Here is a 17,108-nt window from a genome sequence, read left to right on the forward strand (position 1 = left end):
GAGGCCTTGCTGTGGCGTCAGGTGGAGCCAGTGTGCCAGCTCGGGTCTGTCTCTCCTCTAACCACTGGTACCATCGTGGGGGTCTTGCCCCATGGCCTCCTCTAACCCGCCTGTCCCAGATGACTCGGAGATTAGATTTCTGGCCCTCAACAATGTTACAGAGTGGAACGGCCAGCCCTTCCACTGCCAGCCTGCACGCAGGAGCACGGCCCCCTGCTCAGCCCTGTCTGTGTGGCCCTGAGCCGTGTGGGCTGAGCTGAGTGCCTGCAGCCCTTGGAGCCACCTGCTGCGCTGCTGCCTGTGGCCCAGTGCTCCAACATCACACACTGACCTGAGTGCAGGCCCTTTCAGAACAGGGGAGCCCTTGGCGGCAGAGCAGGCCCCTAGTGACTCCACGCTGGAGCCGCTGTGCCCTGGGTGATGCCCGTGAGCTGCGGGAGGCCTTCAGGGGCAGCCCAGGAGTTGGAGACATGGGGTGAGGCCGCCACAGCTTCAGATAAGGTGAACCACAGGGCTTCAGAGTTTTCCAGAATGCCCTTCCCCCGTCTGAGTCACCGCGCGCTCTGCGAGAAGAGGGTGCACATTCCGATCCCTTCTGTCTTCTGGGATTACAGGGCTGCTGTGCCTGGGTGACTAAGTGGGCGCGCACCGTGGTCTTGGTGCTTTCGGCTGGGCGTTTCTGCAGTGCTGTCACCATAGCACCCAGCTCAGCAAGGAGCAGCAGGGAGGGGACTAGGAGACCTGGCCTCTGAGGGACAGGCTCCTGCCATTTTAAGTGGCTAAACCATGAGCATGGCAGGCCCAGGCTGTGTTCTGTTATGTGCACGGTCCAGGAGACGAGCACTCCACACACAGGGCATGGGCCTTAGGGCAGAGCAGCTGGGAGCCCCTTGGTGGCTGCTACCTCCTTCCTCTCCCTGCCCTCCTCAGGAGGCCACACTCTTTCCCTGGCCTAGATTTCCAGGATCTTCCCAGCAAAGTGGTGACCTCCATGACGAGGTAGCCTGGAAAAGGAGGTCAGGAGAGTTGGCTGTTCCTGGACAGGAGCGCCGAGCGTTGCTCGCGGGCCTAACTATGCTGCAGCCCAGGTGCCATGTCAGGGCCTCAGAGCAGCTGACTCCTCACAGGAGGCTGAAGCAGGCAACTGCCCCATGTCCTTGTGACCCTCCTAGCTGGCCCTGGGCAGGTGGCTCAGGGACTACTCCCCTAGGCAGTGGGATCCACAGGCAGTATTGGAGCTCCTGCAGCCCCCACCACAGTGCTGCTTGCTGTCTCCCCTTCCTGAGCTCCTGGTTGTGACCTGTGTGGCTCCAGCCCTTCTCAGGCTCCTGAGTAGGTGGAAATCTCAAAAATAAGCACCATCCCTCCCGACACCACAGACTGCCAGACCCTGCTAATGAGGCCAGTGCCTGTGTGCACACAGGGAGTCGAGGGCTGCTGTGCAGGGGCAGCACCAGCCTACAAACCCAGAAACCAGCTTTCGGGTGGGCAGCGGGCCGGCTCCGGGGCCTTGGCTTGGAGGGTGCTGTTCCTGGGGCGAAGGACCCAGGGGCCTCGTGTCCTGGCTTAGTCCTCTGTGCTGGGGTAACCGTTCCAAGCAGCGCCCTGCCCTCTCCAGAGCCCCGTAGACAGTGGCTCGCTGGACGACAGGGCGTGGGGCACGGCGCTGGCGTCCTCTCCCGGCTTTTCCTTTCGCTAGCACCTCAGCTGCCCTCCAGGGCTCTGGGTCTCATGCTGACCCGCTTCTGGCCTGGGCTTTGGGTGCAGCCGTCCTCCAGGCCTGGCTACGAGTAGAGCAGTCTCCGGGACTGGAGGGGTACATGGTGGCTTGAGGACAGATCGCGTTGGGATTCCCACCGTCTCCCATGGGAACCTCGTACACTCCCGAGCTGTCCACTTAAGAGCTGCCTGTCAAGCCAGGCAGCTCTGTGGTGTGAGTTCAGAACCAGGGCAGGTGCCCTCTTTGTGGCCAGCTTGAAACATGAAAGTCCTCAACAGACTTTCATGGGGTGGGGCAAGTGGATCTTCCAGGTGGCAACAGGCTGGTGCTGGTGTGTACCTCTCCCTGTCCGGGCTCCTCTACCTTGAAGCTTGGGAAAGGACCTGGGCTGACCTGGGCACAGCCTCCTGGGCACCCTCCTCTGTGGCTCCTGGAGTCCTGGGCCACACCCCTGGGGTGCTGTTCTCCTGCTGCCTGGAGAGGGTGCCTCTTTGTGCATAGAGGCTCTGGAGCAGGGGTAGGAGGTGCTGATCCCGTGTGTTGCGTAGCCAGAGGCAGCAGCTTGATTAGGCCCCCAGGCCCTCACTTGGTGTCCAGGCATCTTGCTTCCCGCCTGCCAGCCTGTGTCCCAACCGGCAGGCCCTGTGGCCACTTGGGAGGACCACAGCCTGTTCCTTGGGATGTGGCCTGGATTTGGTGGTGGAGGTGATGAGCCAGCCACTTTAGGCCCTTTCAGTTGCCCTCCAGAGGGGAGGGCTGCGCTCAGTGCAGGGGTCTGTGTTCAGTGTCAGCCCTGGGCAGGCCTGGACCTTGGGACACATTGTCCCGCTCTTGCTGGGAGTCAGAAGTGTGCCTTGGTGGCCACGTTGGGGACAGGCCCACACCCAGCTGGGCTCCTCCCCACCCCCAAGCTGAGCCGTGTGTGGAGAGGCGCCAAGGGAACAGCCTGCTCTTGGATCCCCTCGCCCACGGGCTCCGCTGCCCACCCACGCTGAGTCAACATGAGGCAAGGCTGTGAGTCAGATGGGAGGCGCCCCTCGTGGCGGGGCCTGCCCCCTGCTGGAGGACAGGAAGTGATGCTGCAGAAGCCACTGGGCAGCTCTAGGCCTGGTCAGGCTCTGGAGCAGGGGTAGGCAGCTGTCGGTGGGCAGCGTGCCGGCTCCAGTGGGGTGGTCGTAGGAGGTGAGGGGAGACGGGCACTCGGGAAGCCTGAGTGGGAGGGGAGGGGTCTGGGCACCCACCTCAGGGGCTTTAGAGACCTTGACCTTCCACCCACAGGCCTGTTGTGTTTGGTGCTTGAAATTTCTGCTGTCTTCATTAAGTCCCCCAGCCCTAAGGACCTGGCGCACCGAAGACACTTGACATAAGGCCAGGCTGAGCTCCAGGAGACTGAAGTGGTGGCTTTAGATTGTTGGATTAGGAACTGCAGGAGGTCAGCCACGGCCCCTGTGCTGGTGCCGCACACTACCAGGCCTCGGGCACAGCCCTGCCAACCAGGTCATGGAAGGGTTAGCAGAGAAGTCGGAGCGGTGGACGCACTCCTCCCCAAGGGACGGAGGTAGAGAGCCCTGGGGCTGGTGCCTGTCACTTCCTCGGGAAAGCGCCTACAGGGCTGGGACCTGGGCTCAGTGCCCCCTGCTGGCCCCTGTGCTCCTGCCCCTTGTGGCTCTTCCCCCAGCTCCTGCCCTGACAGCACCCTGCACTGTGTGCCTAGTGGCCTCTCTGGGGTGGGTTTGCTTGTACTGGTTTTTACGGTTGTTTAAAATTGTCGTGCAGGGCTGGGGTTGCAGCTCATGGTAGAGCGCTTGCCTGGCCTGTGTGGGGCACTGGGTTCTCTTCTCAGCACCACCTATAAATAAATCAAGGTCCACTGATAACTATTTTTCTAAAAAGTTATAATGGAATATACGTCCCTTAGTCACTCTTAAGTGTACAGTTCAGGGCCATGAAGCACCTTCTTACTGACACTGACCATCCCTGCACCCACCTCCAGAACCTTCTTCATGTGAGAGACTGGCCCGCCCACACCCCCAGCCCCTGTTGGACTGTCTCTCTGAATCGACTTCTCCATGCTCACATTTTTTGGGGAGACCCTTCGTCCTGGTTTGTGCAGCCTTGGGGTCTTGGAGGCTGGTGGGGTGAGGTTCAACTTGGGGTTGGGGGGTTTTTTTGTCAAGCACTCTTCCTAGCTGGATTACCGGTCCCCCAGGAAACACAACAGCTGGGGCAGGACAGGTGTCGGTAGTCGGAGCCACATTCATAGCCACTGGGGCGTACGGAGGGCTGGGTCTTTGGGTTGGGGTGGGGGTGCCGCTGGCTCCTGCGGGTTCTGTGGTGTGGCTTCACCACCTGTCTTTCCTGAGCCCGGAGCACCTCTGAGGCTGAGGGGTTTCCCAAGCCACCGTGTCGGGACACATTCCCAGCCTCTCCGGAGGAGGCACCAGGGGTAGGCATCTGGGTAACACTGAATTGAAAGGTCAAGGTCATGGGTGGCCTCCTCCCCCGTTAGGGCCCTGCAACCACATGCGTCCTGTTCTTGAGCACGTGTCCTGTCAGGGCTCAGGTAGGAAGGCCTGCCTGTCCCCCGCTGTTTCTCACTCCTCTCAGCAACCTCTCTCTCCTCCCCACGACTGGCTTCTCGCTCTCTCCCATGTGGTTTTTGGCAGAACAGGCCACCAGGGCCTCTCTGTCCCCACTCCTGGCCTGCTCAGGTGGGGCCTGGTGGGAGAAGAGCCTCAGAGCGCCTTCCCACCCACAGCAGGCTGCCCGGTGTCCCCTTACTGCAGATGTCCCCACCTGCTGCTCGAGGAACACTGACTGATGCAGGAGGACAAAGCAGCAGGCCCATGGCTGTGGCCTGGGATGCTGGGTGGCTCCACATGTGTGTTTCTATGCCATGGCCGAGGCCACACACAGAGGCTGGCCTGCCACTCACATGCAAGATGTGGCTCAAGGAGACAAGCCGAACCCCTCCACCTGGGTCCCCTGCAGGAGGCAGGACCCTTGGTCACACTGTTTGCATGAAGAGGCATGCCAGGAGTGGCTGCAGGGGACGGGGTCATCGGTTGTCCTGAGTGGCCCTGCAGGGGACGGGGTCATCGGTTGTCCTGAGTGGCCCTGACGCCGAGCTATTTCAGCTTCCACTTTGCGGGAACAGGACCTGACCTTTACATCGTGGGGCTGCCTGGATTCAGCCCACTGTGAGTTCTCACTGGCTCAGCCCTCTCTCCTTTATGCCCCCAGTACATCGACGCCATCAGCAGCAAGCAGGGCGAGCTGGAGAACTACGTGTCTGATGGCTACAAGACGGCACTCACAGAGGAGCGGAGGAGGTTCTGTTTCCTGGTGGAGAAGCAGTGTGCCGTGGCCAAGAACTCTGCCGCCTACCACTCCAAGGTGAGCGGTCTGGGCCTCCAGCTCTGCTTGCTTGCAGCTGGGCCACTGGTGGACGTGAACTAAATAGGGCCATGTCGAGGAGTGTTATGTCTCCAGCTGTGGTCCAGTAATACTGAGTTAGAATATGCCTGCATGCTCCTGTTCTCCTGGGGACAGAGTGCTAGAGGCAGAATTACCAGATCAAAGGATATGGACATTTTGAAGACCTGCATCAGAAATTGCTGGGTGCTTTTCAAGAGCTCAGGTACTAAGGAAGGCTCGAGGATGCCTTTTTTGGGCCTTCTAGAACATTCTTGGTGAGACATGGGCTGGTGGCAGACTGGACAGTGGCGCACAGTACTCCCCAGTGGGGTGGGGGTCTCTGCTTGGCCACCCTGCAGCATGGGCTCGGTGCCTTCACCTCTGCCCCTGGGGGCCCCTCTAACTGAACTGGGAATGGTCTCTGGGCCTGTGGCCCTGCCCCCTGCAGTGTGGAAGGCTCCCTGACTCTGGCCAGGTGTCCTGGCCATCCAAGACCATGCCACAAACCCCCAGGCCTTTCTGGCCATGTCTAGTAGCTGCCATGGCTTGGTCACCTACCCAGACCTGCCCATGCCTTTCTTCCTGAGCCCTGCCCAGCTGCACCCAGGTCCCTGCTCAGAGCCTCGCCCCTGCTTCACACTACTATAGGGAATCAGACCTGTCACATGGCCCTGAGAGGGCTCCTTACCTCTCCTGTTCTCTTCCCTCCAGCCACGGGGTGTCCTGATGGGACTGGGGTATGCTGTGTCCTGCTTCCTTCCCAGGCCCCATACTGCCTGGGGCTCACACCCTCCTGTTTCCACTAGGCCACACTCCGCAGCTCCTTGAGGGGTGGGGAGATTCCCCCTGGGAGGCTCAGAGTCCTAGGCTCCAGTCCAGCCTTGCTGAACAGAAATGGCTAGAGGGTTCTCTAAGGATGGATTTCCTCAGGGGCTGCAGTAGGCTTCCTCCTTGGATGACCTGGGGCTGAAGGACAGGGCTGGAGGGCTGATGCATTCCCCCGGGGAGTCAGGCCTAGGCACCAGACTTCCCGGGCCCTTGTTCGCCCTTAGTCCATTACAAGAGCTGAGATGGACTCAGATTATGTCCCTGGAACATTCCAAGAGTTTAGAAGACCTGTTGGGCAGCTGAGCCCACCGGGAAGACCCTGCTTGTGTTCCCTAAGTGAAGGAGACGCCAAGGGGGCCACAAGTGAACACCAACACGTGCACTGCCCATCACAGGCTTGCACACCCACACAATCTAGAGCCATGTCGTTAGTCCCCGTAGCCTGGGGCATCAAGGACACAAATGCCACTCCCTCCAGAGGTTCCTATTCTCACTTGCCTGGACAGGTGGCATCTCTACCCTTGGAAGGGGTGGGGACACTGCTGGCCATGCCTCCTCCCACTTGCCTCAGCATCACAGCCAAGCTGGGCTATGTGGTACTTGCAGGGCGACAGTGGCCGTGGCCTGCGCCCTCTAGTGGGGCCAGGCCCTGTGAGGATCAGGGAGGGAGAGCAGAACTCTGCCTGGGCCAGCAGCCTGGAGGCCTGCTCCAGACCCTTGGAGGTCCTTACACACAGGACTCCCTAAAGGAGACCTTAGCTTAACACCTGTGGTTTACCTGCCCGGCGTCCACCCTCTGTGCTCATGCCCACGGGCATATCCCAGGCAGACCCATGTCCTCCAGAGGCAGAGCCAGGCTCTGGCCCTGGGAGGGAACAGGAGCAGTGAGCCCCAGTACTGTCCTGTCCTTCAGTTCCAGCAGCCAGGCCTGGCCAGACTGGGCCCTCCCTGCCCCCAGTCAGCTTCCTCTCCTGCCTCTTGGTGGTTCTTTCCCTAGTGACACATGGTCTGCCCACGAAGGAGCCGCGTGTCCTAGGGTGGCTGTGTGAACCCCCTGCCCACTTCTTGCTCCAGGCCCCTGGGAGTCTCCCCAGGATTTAGCCTCAGTTGGTTCTCACCCTGAAGCTCCCCACCTTCACAGCTTGTGAGAGTGCACCAGGCCCTGGCTGGGTAGCCCCCCAACCACTTCTTTTTAGTTGTAGTTGGACACAGTACCTTTATTTTATTTATTTATTTTTATGTGGTGCTGAGGATGGAACCCAGTACCTCACAGGTGCCATGCGAGCACTCTGTCACCGAGCCCAACCCCAGCCCATGGTAGACCTTTTTGTACAAGGCCATGTTTCACAGGTGACCTGTCTCACTCTGGGGCACCTGATGAAGGGCAGCCGTCGGTGCCAGCAAGGAGACCACGTGTCGGGTGATGGTGCTCAGTGCCTCTGGGCTCTGCCCTCCACAAGGAGCCTGTGGCTGCCTGAGTTCCTCCTTGTCCTGTTTCTTCCACTTCAGGGCAAGGACCTGTTGGCCCAGAAGCTGCCGCTGTGGCAGCAGGCCTGTGCTGACCCCAACAAGATCCCAGACCGTGCCGTCCAGCTGATGCAGCAAATGGCTAGCAGCAACGGCTCCATCCTCCCCAGCGCCCTGTCAGCCTCCAAGTCTAACCTGGTCATCTCGGACCCCATTCCTGGGGCCAAGCCCCTGCCGGTGCCCCCTGAACTGGCCCCATTTGTGGGGGTGAGTGCTGGACCTCCTGGAGTGTACGGACATGGGGGTGGGCCCCTTTGCTTGGGTGGCTGCCCCTTCTCTGAGGGACACCCCAGTGTGCCAAGCCCAGGGCCCCCCATGGGACACAAAGGGCTATCTCATCTGGCCCCATAACACCTTACCCCTGCCTCCTGTTCTCTCCAGCGGATGTCTGCCCAGGAGAATGCACCCATCATGAATGGTGTCACAGGCCCAGACAGCGAGGACTACAGCCCCTGGGCTGACCGCAAGGCTGCTCAGGCCAAGCCCCTGTCTCCCCCACAGTCGCAGAGCAAGCTCAGCGACTCCTACTCCAACACACTCCCCGTGCGCAAGAGCGTGGCCCCGAAGAACAGCTACGCCACCAGTAAGGCCCCAAGGGTGCTGGGCGGGACCCTGCCCAGGAGAGGGGCAGGCCTGGGAGACCCTGAGCTGTCAGAGGCCTGTGCACGTGCTTGCAGGGGCTTACCGAGCGTGGGCCTGCAGTCCACATCAGGCTGGGAATGCCATGTGTGCAGGGAGGCAGAGCCTGTCCCTGGGCCCAGGAGGGCTTCCTTCAGCCACAGTAGCACCTCACATCTGCCCAGGGCATTCAGGCACCCTGGCTAATGCCACCGGCCCCCATTGTCCCAACAGCTGAGAACAAGACTCTCCCACGCTCCAGCTCCATGGCAGCCGGCCTGGAGCGCAATGGCCGCATGCGGGTTAAAGCCATCTTCTCCCACGCGGCTGGGGACAACAGCACACTGCTGAGCTTCAAGGAGGGCGATCTCATCACCCTGCTGGTGCCTGAGGCCCGTGACGGCTGGCACTACGGCGAGAGTGAGAAGACCAAGATGTGAGTATCCAGTGGGGCGAGAGTGGGTTCCAGTACCCTGGTCCCTTAGTGAGATGTGCTCACCGTGCTGTTCTCTGTTGGGACCGATGGACGGTCCAGGTCTTAGGTCCTCCTAGGATGAGGTGAACCCGAGGGCTTGCCCATGTGGGGCAGCAGCCTTCATAGCTTTCTTCATTGACAGTCCCCTCTGCCACTGCGTCATCTTTCCTGGCCACTCAGTTTGGCATGCTGAGTGGTGTTCTGGATGCATATATTCTGTAGCACTCCTAGCTTCCCGGTGGCAAGGCCTGTGGTCTCCCAGGCAGGTGACAGAGCAGGACGTGTCCAGCCTGAGACCCCCAGCCTTTGTGCTCCTGCGTCTCTGGCCTGGCCTCAGTGGTGGTACCACGTCCTGCAGGCTGTACCATCACAGAGAATGCCTGTTTGCAGAGAGCCTGTGCCAACATGCCACTCTTGCTGCACCTGGGGGCTCCTGTCCCAGGGCCTCTTTTGTCCAGGTGTGTCGTAGCAAGAGGGAAGACGGCTGAGGTGGTCTGAGGTCCTGGCCCTGCTCTGGCTCAAGGGCAACCATGGCCCAGGAGAGGGGTCTCTGAGGACAGGAGGTCCCATCTTCCTCTTCCAACGGCTTCTCTGGCTTTGGAGCCTTGGCCAGGGGCTAGGTGGCAGATGGAGCACAGCTGTGCCCGGGACTCCACAGGGACCCTGCCCAGCCTGTGGTGGTGGCAGCTAGGCCCATGGCTCCATCAGAGAGGGACATAGAGCTATCTTGCCCTCAGGGCTGAGTGTGGATCCAGTATGGGCCGGGGGACCAGGGTATAGCCGGCAGAGCCAGGCTGGGAGAGGGGTGGGATTTGGAGTCTGATGGTGATTGGCAGAGGCTGGAATGCCACGCATTTGCTGGCCTGAAGACCTGCGGTGCAGTGGGGAATCCTCTCACCAGGGCTTCTCTTCCAGGCGGGGCTGGTTTCCCTTTTCTTACACCCGGGTCCTGGACAGTGACGGCAGTGACAGGTTGCATATGAGGTGAGCATGCCACCCTGGTCGCAGACGGGGCGCCTGGTCTTCGGCCCTGGAGAGTGCTGTGGCGGGAGCATAGGGAGCGCGGCTGGGCCCCGCGCCTCTGCCCTCACAGGTCCCACTGCTCGTCAGGCCTGTGAGGTGGGTGGGGTGGGGCCTCGAGGCTGGCCTGGCCCCCACGGGCTCCGGGCGGCAGGGCACTGGGGCTGCGTGGGCAGCCTTTGGCTGATCCATTATGGTGGGGGCCACACCCTGTTTCTCTTTTGAAGCAGGGAGGCCAGCAGGGAAGCCCACTGGGTTAGCATGGCTGCAGCCTGGCCTTGGGGCAGCCTGGCAGGGCCCAGCAAGAGTGCGCCATGTGAAGGCACCAGAGCCACATTGCTGGGGGGCCGTGGGGGCCGTGGGGGCCGGGCTGCGGGCTGCCTGGCCTCCCCTGAGCCCTGCACCCCCACAGCCTCCAGCAGGGCAAGAGCAGCAGCACTGGCAATCTCCTGGACAAGGACGACCTGGCCCTCCCGCCCCCTGACTACGGCACGTCCTCCCGGGCCTTCCCCACCCAGACAGCTGGCACCTTCAAGCAGAGACCCTACAGCGTGGCTGTGCCTGCCTTCTCCCAGGTGAGTGCTGGGACCTTGGGTGGTGTCCCCATGCCAGTCTCCCCTGAGGGGCCAGGTGCCTAGTGCTGGGCAGTATCTGGGTCTCCTACCCTGCTGGCCTGGGGTGAGGTCTCTGTGGTTTGGGACTTGTGTCCCCACATCTTACAGGTGACTGCTGGTGCCAGCCCCACACAGCCCCCTCTTCCAGCCTTGGCTGCTCGCTGTCCTTTCCTGGTCTAGCTGTGGTAACCGGGTTGAGTGGCTGGCTCAAGGCTGTCCTGGCACCCAGCACTGCTCAGGAGGGACCCCCCCACCGGGGTCAGGGAAGAACAGATTCCCAGGCTCCTCTCCCAGAGAGTTCAGGTGGTCCTAGGAGCCCCTGCTGCCTGAACCCTCCATGGCCTTGGAGGTCATGCCGTCCAGTACTGGAGACCAGAGGTTGCCATTGGAGGCTGAAGTCTTGGGCCCTGGATGGTTCGCTGGCAGGGGGTGGGTGTGGCTCTGTTCAGGGTGTCCATGTGTTGGAGCCCATGCTTAGAGCATGTGGCAACAGCAGGAAGCCCACGGGCCTTGGGCACAGGCCAGTCTCCAAGCAGGGAGTCACCTTCATGTCCCTGTGGTCTTGAGCTTTGATTCAAGGCTAGGAGAGTCAAAGATGGTGAGGCTACCCACCTTTTGATGTCCAGTGGTCAGACCAGGCTGGCAGAGGTGAGACAGCTGTCCATAGCCATCCCCACCCAGCCTCACGCCTAGACAGTGTTGTCTCCCCAGGATCCAGACATTTCTAGGAAGCTATGGTTTGGGGCTCAGAGGGACAAATGGCCCAAGGCCAGCCCAGGCTCCTGGCCAGATACCCATTTTCACCAGCTGCCCTCCCCCGCACTGGCCTCTGCCTGCCCAGTGTCCTCTACAGGCACACGTCCATCGCCCCCACCTTGGTCATACCTACCCCCAGGGCCAGCCTCTGCACATCACTTGCTTAAGGTCTGGCCTCCTGGTGAGGCCCCTCTGTTTTCCAAGACTGCCAGAGTGCCCTGGCCTCTCCTTTTGTCCTCCACCTGAACGGCCAGTGTTCCTTCTGGGCCTTGGCTCTCGGGGAGGCCCCATTGTGTGGAGGGCGTTTCATGTGCCAACAGCTCACATAGTCCAGGAGGCCACTGGCTAGATGAGGAGGTGCCCCGTTAATTTGGGAGGTTACCATGTCACCACGGGGAACCAAGGGCTCCAGGATGCCCACAGCCACTGCAGCCAGAGACGGGTGGAGACAAGTGCGGGCCTGCAGAGCCCAGTCTCAGCCTGGGGCAGAGAAGTCCCTGTGGACAGTGCCAGGGGCCTGTGTCCCCAGGCTGACCATGTGCCTTCACTTCCCCAGGGTCTGGAGGACTACGGGGCGCGGTCCATGAGCAGGTAAGGGCTTTCGAACGGCTCTTGAGGCTGGGCGGGTGCACCAGTGGCTCGATGGGGGTGCTGGGACCTGAGTCTCTTCTTCCTGGGGAGCCCTGCTGGGGCTCAGCCTCCACCAGAGTCGGACCCTGTATTAGCCCTGCTCCTTCTCCCTGGCATCCGGCTGGCCCCGTCCACCCCAGCAGGGTCAGAGAGGGCTGCCTGCCTACCTCCTTGACTCTGAGCCCTGGGCCGCCTCAGTCACCACAGGACACATTCCTGTCTGGGCTTCTACGTGGCCCACTCCTGAGGCGGTGGCCAGGCTCTGGCCAGCCAGAGCTGATGGAGAAGGCTGTTGCCGGCGGTGGGCCTGCTGCCTCTGGCTAGCGTGGTGCGCACCTGGGCAGCTGTCCTATACTTTGTTCCACAGTGGCAGTGGCACGCTGGTGTCCACAGTGTGAGGACGCTGACCACGGGCAGCTGCTCTGAAGAGCCCCCGCCTCCACCAGTTCCCTCCTCTGCTCTCGTCGGTTTGTTCTTGGGTTGTTTTTTTCCCACCTGCCCCCGCCTTTTGGTTGGTGACCCCAGACTCTGCGATTCCCCCAGGGTCCATGGTGCTGCTCCCTGCGCCCCCGCGCTCACACCCCCACCTGTGTGTCCCCAGCCTCAAGCAGGAACTGCCAGGCGGGGCCTGCTGGCCGGGCAGCAGTGTAGTGTCCTCACCCGCTGCCTGGCCCTGCGGTGTCTGCGACGCACACCCCTTTGTGAGGCTCGCCACGGGCCAGGTCTAGAGCTCAGAGAAAAAGAAAAACCTTAAAAAAAAAAAAAAAAAAAAAAGAAAAAAGAAAAACAGGAAAAAGGACTTTTTTTTTCCTGAAAAAAAAGATCTGCATGGCCTCGGCGTCCGCACTGTTTCTGTGCATCTGCCCCTGGCGCACTGGGTCTCCCAGCACAGAGGCTCCGGGCCCAGAGGCTCCACCCTGAGGCCCCAGCCCACCCAGCCCCTTCCAAGGGCCACACCAAGAAAGGGGGCTCATGCTGAGCTCAGGGGGGCCTCCCGAGGAAGCTGGCCACTCCTGTGAGGGAGGCCACAACCCCAGGCCCTGCCCTGCTAGGCCACCAGACCAGGCAGGGGCCTCTTTCCTTGGTGGACACTGCTGGACAGGAGTACATAGAGCAGTGTGTGGCGTCTCAGTAGTGGGGTGGTGTTGCCCCCGCAGTGCACTGGCAGGAGCAGGGGCCAGAGCAGGCGCTCCTGGCCGCACATGGACATTCCAAAGACCTCCAGAGACCACCCCTCCCTGTTTTTTGGAAGCCATTTCCTTAACCAGCCTGCGAGGGCGTCGCAGCTCCCTGTGGCCCCCCCGGACTGCAGGGGCAGGGTATGCGCAGCTGGTCTGGCAAGGCCACCCCACGGGGCTCTGGGCAGGCGCTTCGTGCCTCCCACCATGGAGAGCAGGCAGCCCCTGCCCCGGTTCCCCCTAAACACTCTCGTCTCTCTGTGTGTCTTGGTGACCTGAGAAGCAAGCACACTGGACTCAGAGGCTACTGGTTTTGTCTCTTCACACACTAAATTCTGAGTGGCTGAGCCAAGGTGCAGCTGGCTGGGCCCTGTGGCCGCTGGGAGCCTTCACGAAGCTGCAGACAGGCCTGTCGGAGGTGTTTAGCCAGAGCCTCCGCACACTGCCGAGGACTGGGACGCAGCTGTGGTGTCTGCAAGCCGCATCTGCAGGCACAGGCAGCCCAGGATGCTAAAGGGAGCACAGCCAGAACCTGGACTGTGTGAAGAACCTTCCGTGTCCCATTTTGCTAAAAGATTTCAAATCCAGGGGATTCCATGCGCAATGGATGAATGTAGACACAACACACAAAACCTGTATGAAGATGTAAAGTGCTGGAGATATTTTTCCTTTCTCCTTTCCTTTTTTTTTTTTTTTTTTAATCTGAGTTGTGCCCTGTACTGCAGTTCACTGTTTGAATAAAAGTTTTATTTATTGCATCAAGTTGGGTCTGGCGCCTCCTTCCAGTCCCTGGCATGTGTCCAGGCTTCATTGGCCAGGCCACGCCTCCAGGCGCCGATCTATAGCCTCTTTGGTGGGCTTTGCAGGGCACCTTGGGGTCATTTGCTGGAAGGACCTACCTAGGTTTGTGGACAGTGCTGACCCCTTTGAGCCCAGCGCCGTTGCTGCCACCCTTCTTCACTGGGCTCACTGGTGGTGCTGCCCCAGGTGAGAGAGCTGATCCTGGTGGGGCCTGGGCAGGCTCCAGGTGGGGAAGGTAGCCCCTGCCTGGCCCCCTAGCCCCTGCTCGGCCTCCTGCAGACTTGAATAGCAAGGCAGCCTGCAGGTGCTGCAGCCGGCTCTGCCTGTCAGCTGGTGCTCTGGGCTCCAGGATTCTGGAGCCTGTACTGGGCCCCTGGTGTCCCCAGCCTTTCTGGCCTCAGTTCCCTGCAGAGTCCCCTGACCACCTGTTGCTCCCTCATGCCCCACCAACTGAGCCTTGTGTTTCCTTGCAGCACGGATTTGGAAGTGGCCAGACTTTGAGCTGCCCCTGACTAGTTAGTAAGTTGTCCTGGTCTTCTTATGCCCATCTGTCTGCATCTGCAGTGGATCTGGATGGACCCCCCGCCTGGGCCAGGGTAGCCTGGTGGGCACGGGCCCACCTGCCTGGCAGGGCCTGGGGGTCTGCCCAGCTGCCGCGCTCGGGGCTCCGGGCCTTCCTTCCATTGGTTCCCTTCTGGGCTCCTGGGTCTTCCCTTTTCCCCTGGAGGCTTGCGGTTCTGTCCTGTCCACCCTGATGCTGCCCTCACTGTGTGGGCTGCCCTGCCTCTGTCTGTCTCCTCCTGCCCCTGCTGGGTGCTTCAGCCACAATCACAGGGTGGCCCTGGCAAGCAGCTGAGACTGACCACAGAGCACCAGCAGGGGTCTTTTTCTGGAGGGGGTGATGGGCTCTGAGCCTGTCCAGTGAGCATCACAGTTGGGCAGAGCTGGGCCCGGGCTCAGGGTACTGGAGACAAGAGGGTCTGGAGCCTGCTGCCCACTGCCTTCTGATCTTAATCTTTCTAAGTCCCCCCATCTCCTCAGCCAGTCCCAAGACACTGGGGAGACTGCCCAGGAGTGGCCCTCTGCCACCAAACCCAGGGCGCCCCCATCAGCCTCCAGCCCCTTTGCTGGTGATGGCTCCTTTGCTGGCGGAGGGAGCAGACAGGCAGCTGGGAACAGGAGGGGTCTTCCTCAGCCCTCACTGTATCACGTGGCCCTGCTGTGCACACACCCACCAAGTGGAGGGGGCCTCCTGCTGCCCTCCCACCCCACACTGCAGGAGGGTGGCCTGTGAGGCCAGGGCCTGTATCCCTTACAAGGGATATCCCAACCCGTGGCAGCCAGACCATTCAGGCAGTCCCGGACCGGGTTCCTGTGGGACTCACTCCTGTTGGGGAATTGCAGCATGAATGTGGAAGGCTCTGTACAAAAGCTCCTGAAGTCTGGGGGCAGGAAGGCATACCCCCTTCCTGCCCTGTCGCCCTCCCACAGGTGCTCCCTGGGAAGCCTACCCTCCTGCCCCCCTTCCTGTCCTGTCGCCCTCCCACAGGTGCTCCCTGGGAAGCCTACCCTCCTGCCCCCCTTCCTGTCCTGTCGCCCTCCCACAGGTGCTCCCTGGGAAGCCTACCCTCCTGCCCCCCTTCCTGTCCTGTCGCCCTCCCACAGGTGCTCCCTGGGAAGCCTACCCTCCTGCCCCCCTTCCTGCCCTGTCGCCCTCCCACAGGTGCTCCCTGGGAAGCCTACCCTCCTGCCCCCCTTCCTGCCCTGTCGCCCTCCCACAGGTGCTCCCTGGGAAGCCTACCCTCCTGCCCCCCTTCCTGTCCTGTCGCCCTCCCACAGGTGCTCCCTGGGAAGCCTACCCTCCTGCCCCCCTTCCTGTCCTGTCGCCCTCCCACAGGTGCTCCCTGGGAAGCCTACCCTCCTGCCCCCCTTCCTGCCCTGTCGCCCTCCCACAGGTGCTCCCTGGGAAGCCTACCCTCCTGCCCCCCTTCCTGCCCTGTCGCCCTCCCACAGGTGCTCCCTGGGAAGCCTACCCTCCTGCCCCCCTTCCTGCCCCGGGCCCTCTGAGCCCCTTGGTGGCCAGGCTGTCCTCACCTGAAGGCCCAGGAGGTGGAAGACTCTGCCTGGACCCACATCCCTCACTTAGACTGAGGCATGGACCAGGGAATTTGTTGGGCGTCAGGGGATGCGAGTGTGCCAGCAGCCAGCACCACACCGTGGCATGTCGAGCCATTTCCCAGCCAGTGTCTGCCTGGCCTTTCAGCTCCCCTGGGTGGAGTCAAAGGCCATCTGCAGTTGGTCAACAAGTGCCCTCCTCCCTAGCTTAGGGCCCTGAGAGGGGGCTTGGCATGAGAATGGAGAGGCAAGTGCCAAGGCACCACCCACTCTAAGGCCAACTCCAGAGCTTGGCACCATGGCGCACACCTTAATCCCAGAGACCCAGGAGGCTGAGGCAGGAGGGTCCCACGTTCGAGGCCAGCTTCAGCAACTTAGGTCTGGGGACGTAGCTCAATGGTAGAAGCCCCTGGGGTTCAATTCCTATTCACAGCTTCTGTGGGTGCTGCCACTCTGTGGACACAGGAAGGCACTCATGTGGCGCTCTGAGCTCGGCTCTATCCTCTAGGCAGCCCAGTCTGCTCTCAGACTCCCTGTTTCTCATGCAAGTGGTGGGCTTAGAAAACGACCATGCTGATCCTGAAGTCCATGCTGCTCTTGAATTCTGTCAGCCTGGAATGCGAGCCATGTGGCTTCAGGGATTCAGACTGTTTAAGTTCCTGGTGACAGTGTCCCTCACAGGCGGCTGCCTGCGCCCCAGCCTGTGGGCCGCCAGACCATTCAGGCAGGTCCTGGGCCTTCAACTGCAAGATGGAGTGGAGCTCCCCTGACCTCTGCCCTGGTGGTGGCTCACCCTGCTGCCCACCTCTCAGCCCTGACCAGCGAGCAGCCCTGCTCTGCCCTGGGAGAGGGCCATTGCATGTTGGTGTCCTCAGGTGTACCTGTGTCCTGGCTGGGCATGCCCTATCTCCAGTCCCCCTGATCCTGGACATGGCTTGGTGACTTTCCTTGGCCCGGCACACTCTCTCACCAGCCGTGCTCAGATGGGAGCATCTCCTCCCCTGTGGGCAGACGTCCATGGGATCTGCTTGCTGGCACACGTGCAGGGAGACGCTGCATGGCCCCAAGGAGTCACCCAGGCTGGCTCCCCAGGGTCACTCAAGAGCCTGCTCTTCCAGCTCCTGGAGGTGGTGGCCTTCTGTGGGGGTGGTGAGATGACAGCGTGCAGGGTCCCAAGACCCTGTTTCCTCAGAAACTCGGTCGGGATGGCTCCGTGTGCTCCACTGTTTGGAGGCGCAGAAAGGAGAATGTGGGTGAGGGTGGAGACCCTCGCAGGAGGGCTCCCTAGGCCTGAGCTCCGGGTCGTCCTGACTGGTGCCGTGTCTGTCGGGGACAGCTTGGGTGAGAGGGAGGTGCGGCGTGCTGTAGGTGACTCGGCCGTCCTGCCTGGGCACTCGTCTGGAGCCACC

General features: G+C 61.5%; 1 protein-coding gene across 4 annotated transcripts in view; it reads left to right on the forward strand.

Moving 5' to 3' along the window:
• The window catches only part of BAIAP2 (BAR/IMD domain containing adaptor protein 2), a 66,713-nt gene that overhangs the window by 48,139 nt on the left and 1,466 nt on the right, over window positions 1–17,108 (forward strand). For 2 of the 4 annotated variants that reach the window (XM_081270351.1, XM_081270348.1), the window contains 7 exons: window positions 4,964–5,116; window positions 7,475–7,699; window positions 7,874–8,075; window positions 8,345–8,546; window positions 9,501–9,569; window positions 10,018–10,180; window positions 11,532–11,566. In XM_081270351.1, the coding sequence (XP_081126477.1) occupies window positions 4,964–5,116; window positions 7,475–7,699; window positions 7,874–8,075; window positions 8,345–8,546; window positions 9,501–9,569; window positions 10,018–10,180; window positions 11,532–11,566 (1,049 nt within the window). Of the gene's footprint in view, window positions 1–4,963; window positions 5,117–7,474; window positions 7,700–7,873; window positions 8,076–8,344; window positions 8,547–9,500; window positions 9,570–10,017; window positions 10,181–11,531; window positions 11,567–11,972; window positions 13,517–17,108 lie in introns of those variants that run through there. The other 2 variants (XM_081270349.1, XM_081270350.1) reach the window with 2 other exon arrangements.

The sequence above is a fragment of the Spermophilus citellus genome, assembly GCF_964194105.1.
Source record: "Spermophilus citellus genome assembly, chromosome: 17".
NCBI classification, from domain to species: Eukaryota; Metazoa; Chordata; class Mammalia; order Rodentia; family Sciuridae; genus Spermophilus; species Spermophilus citellus.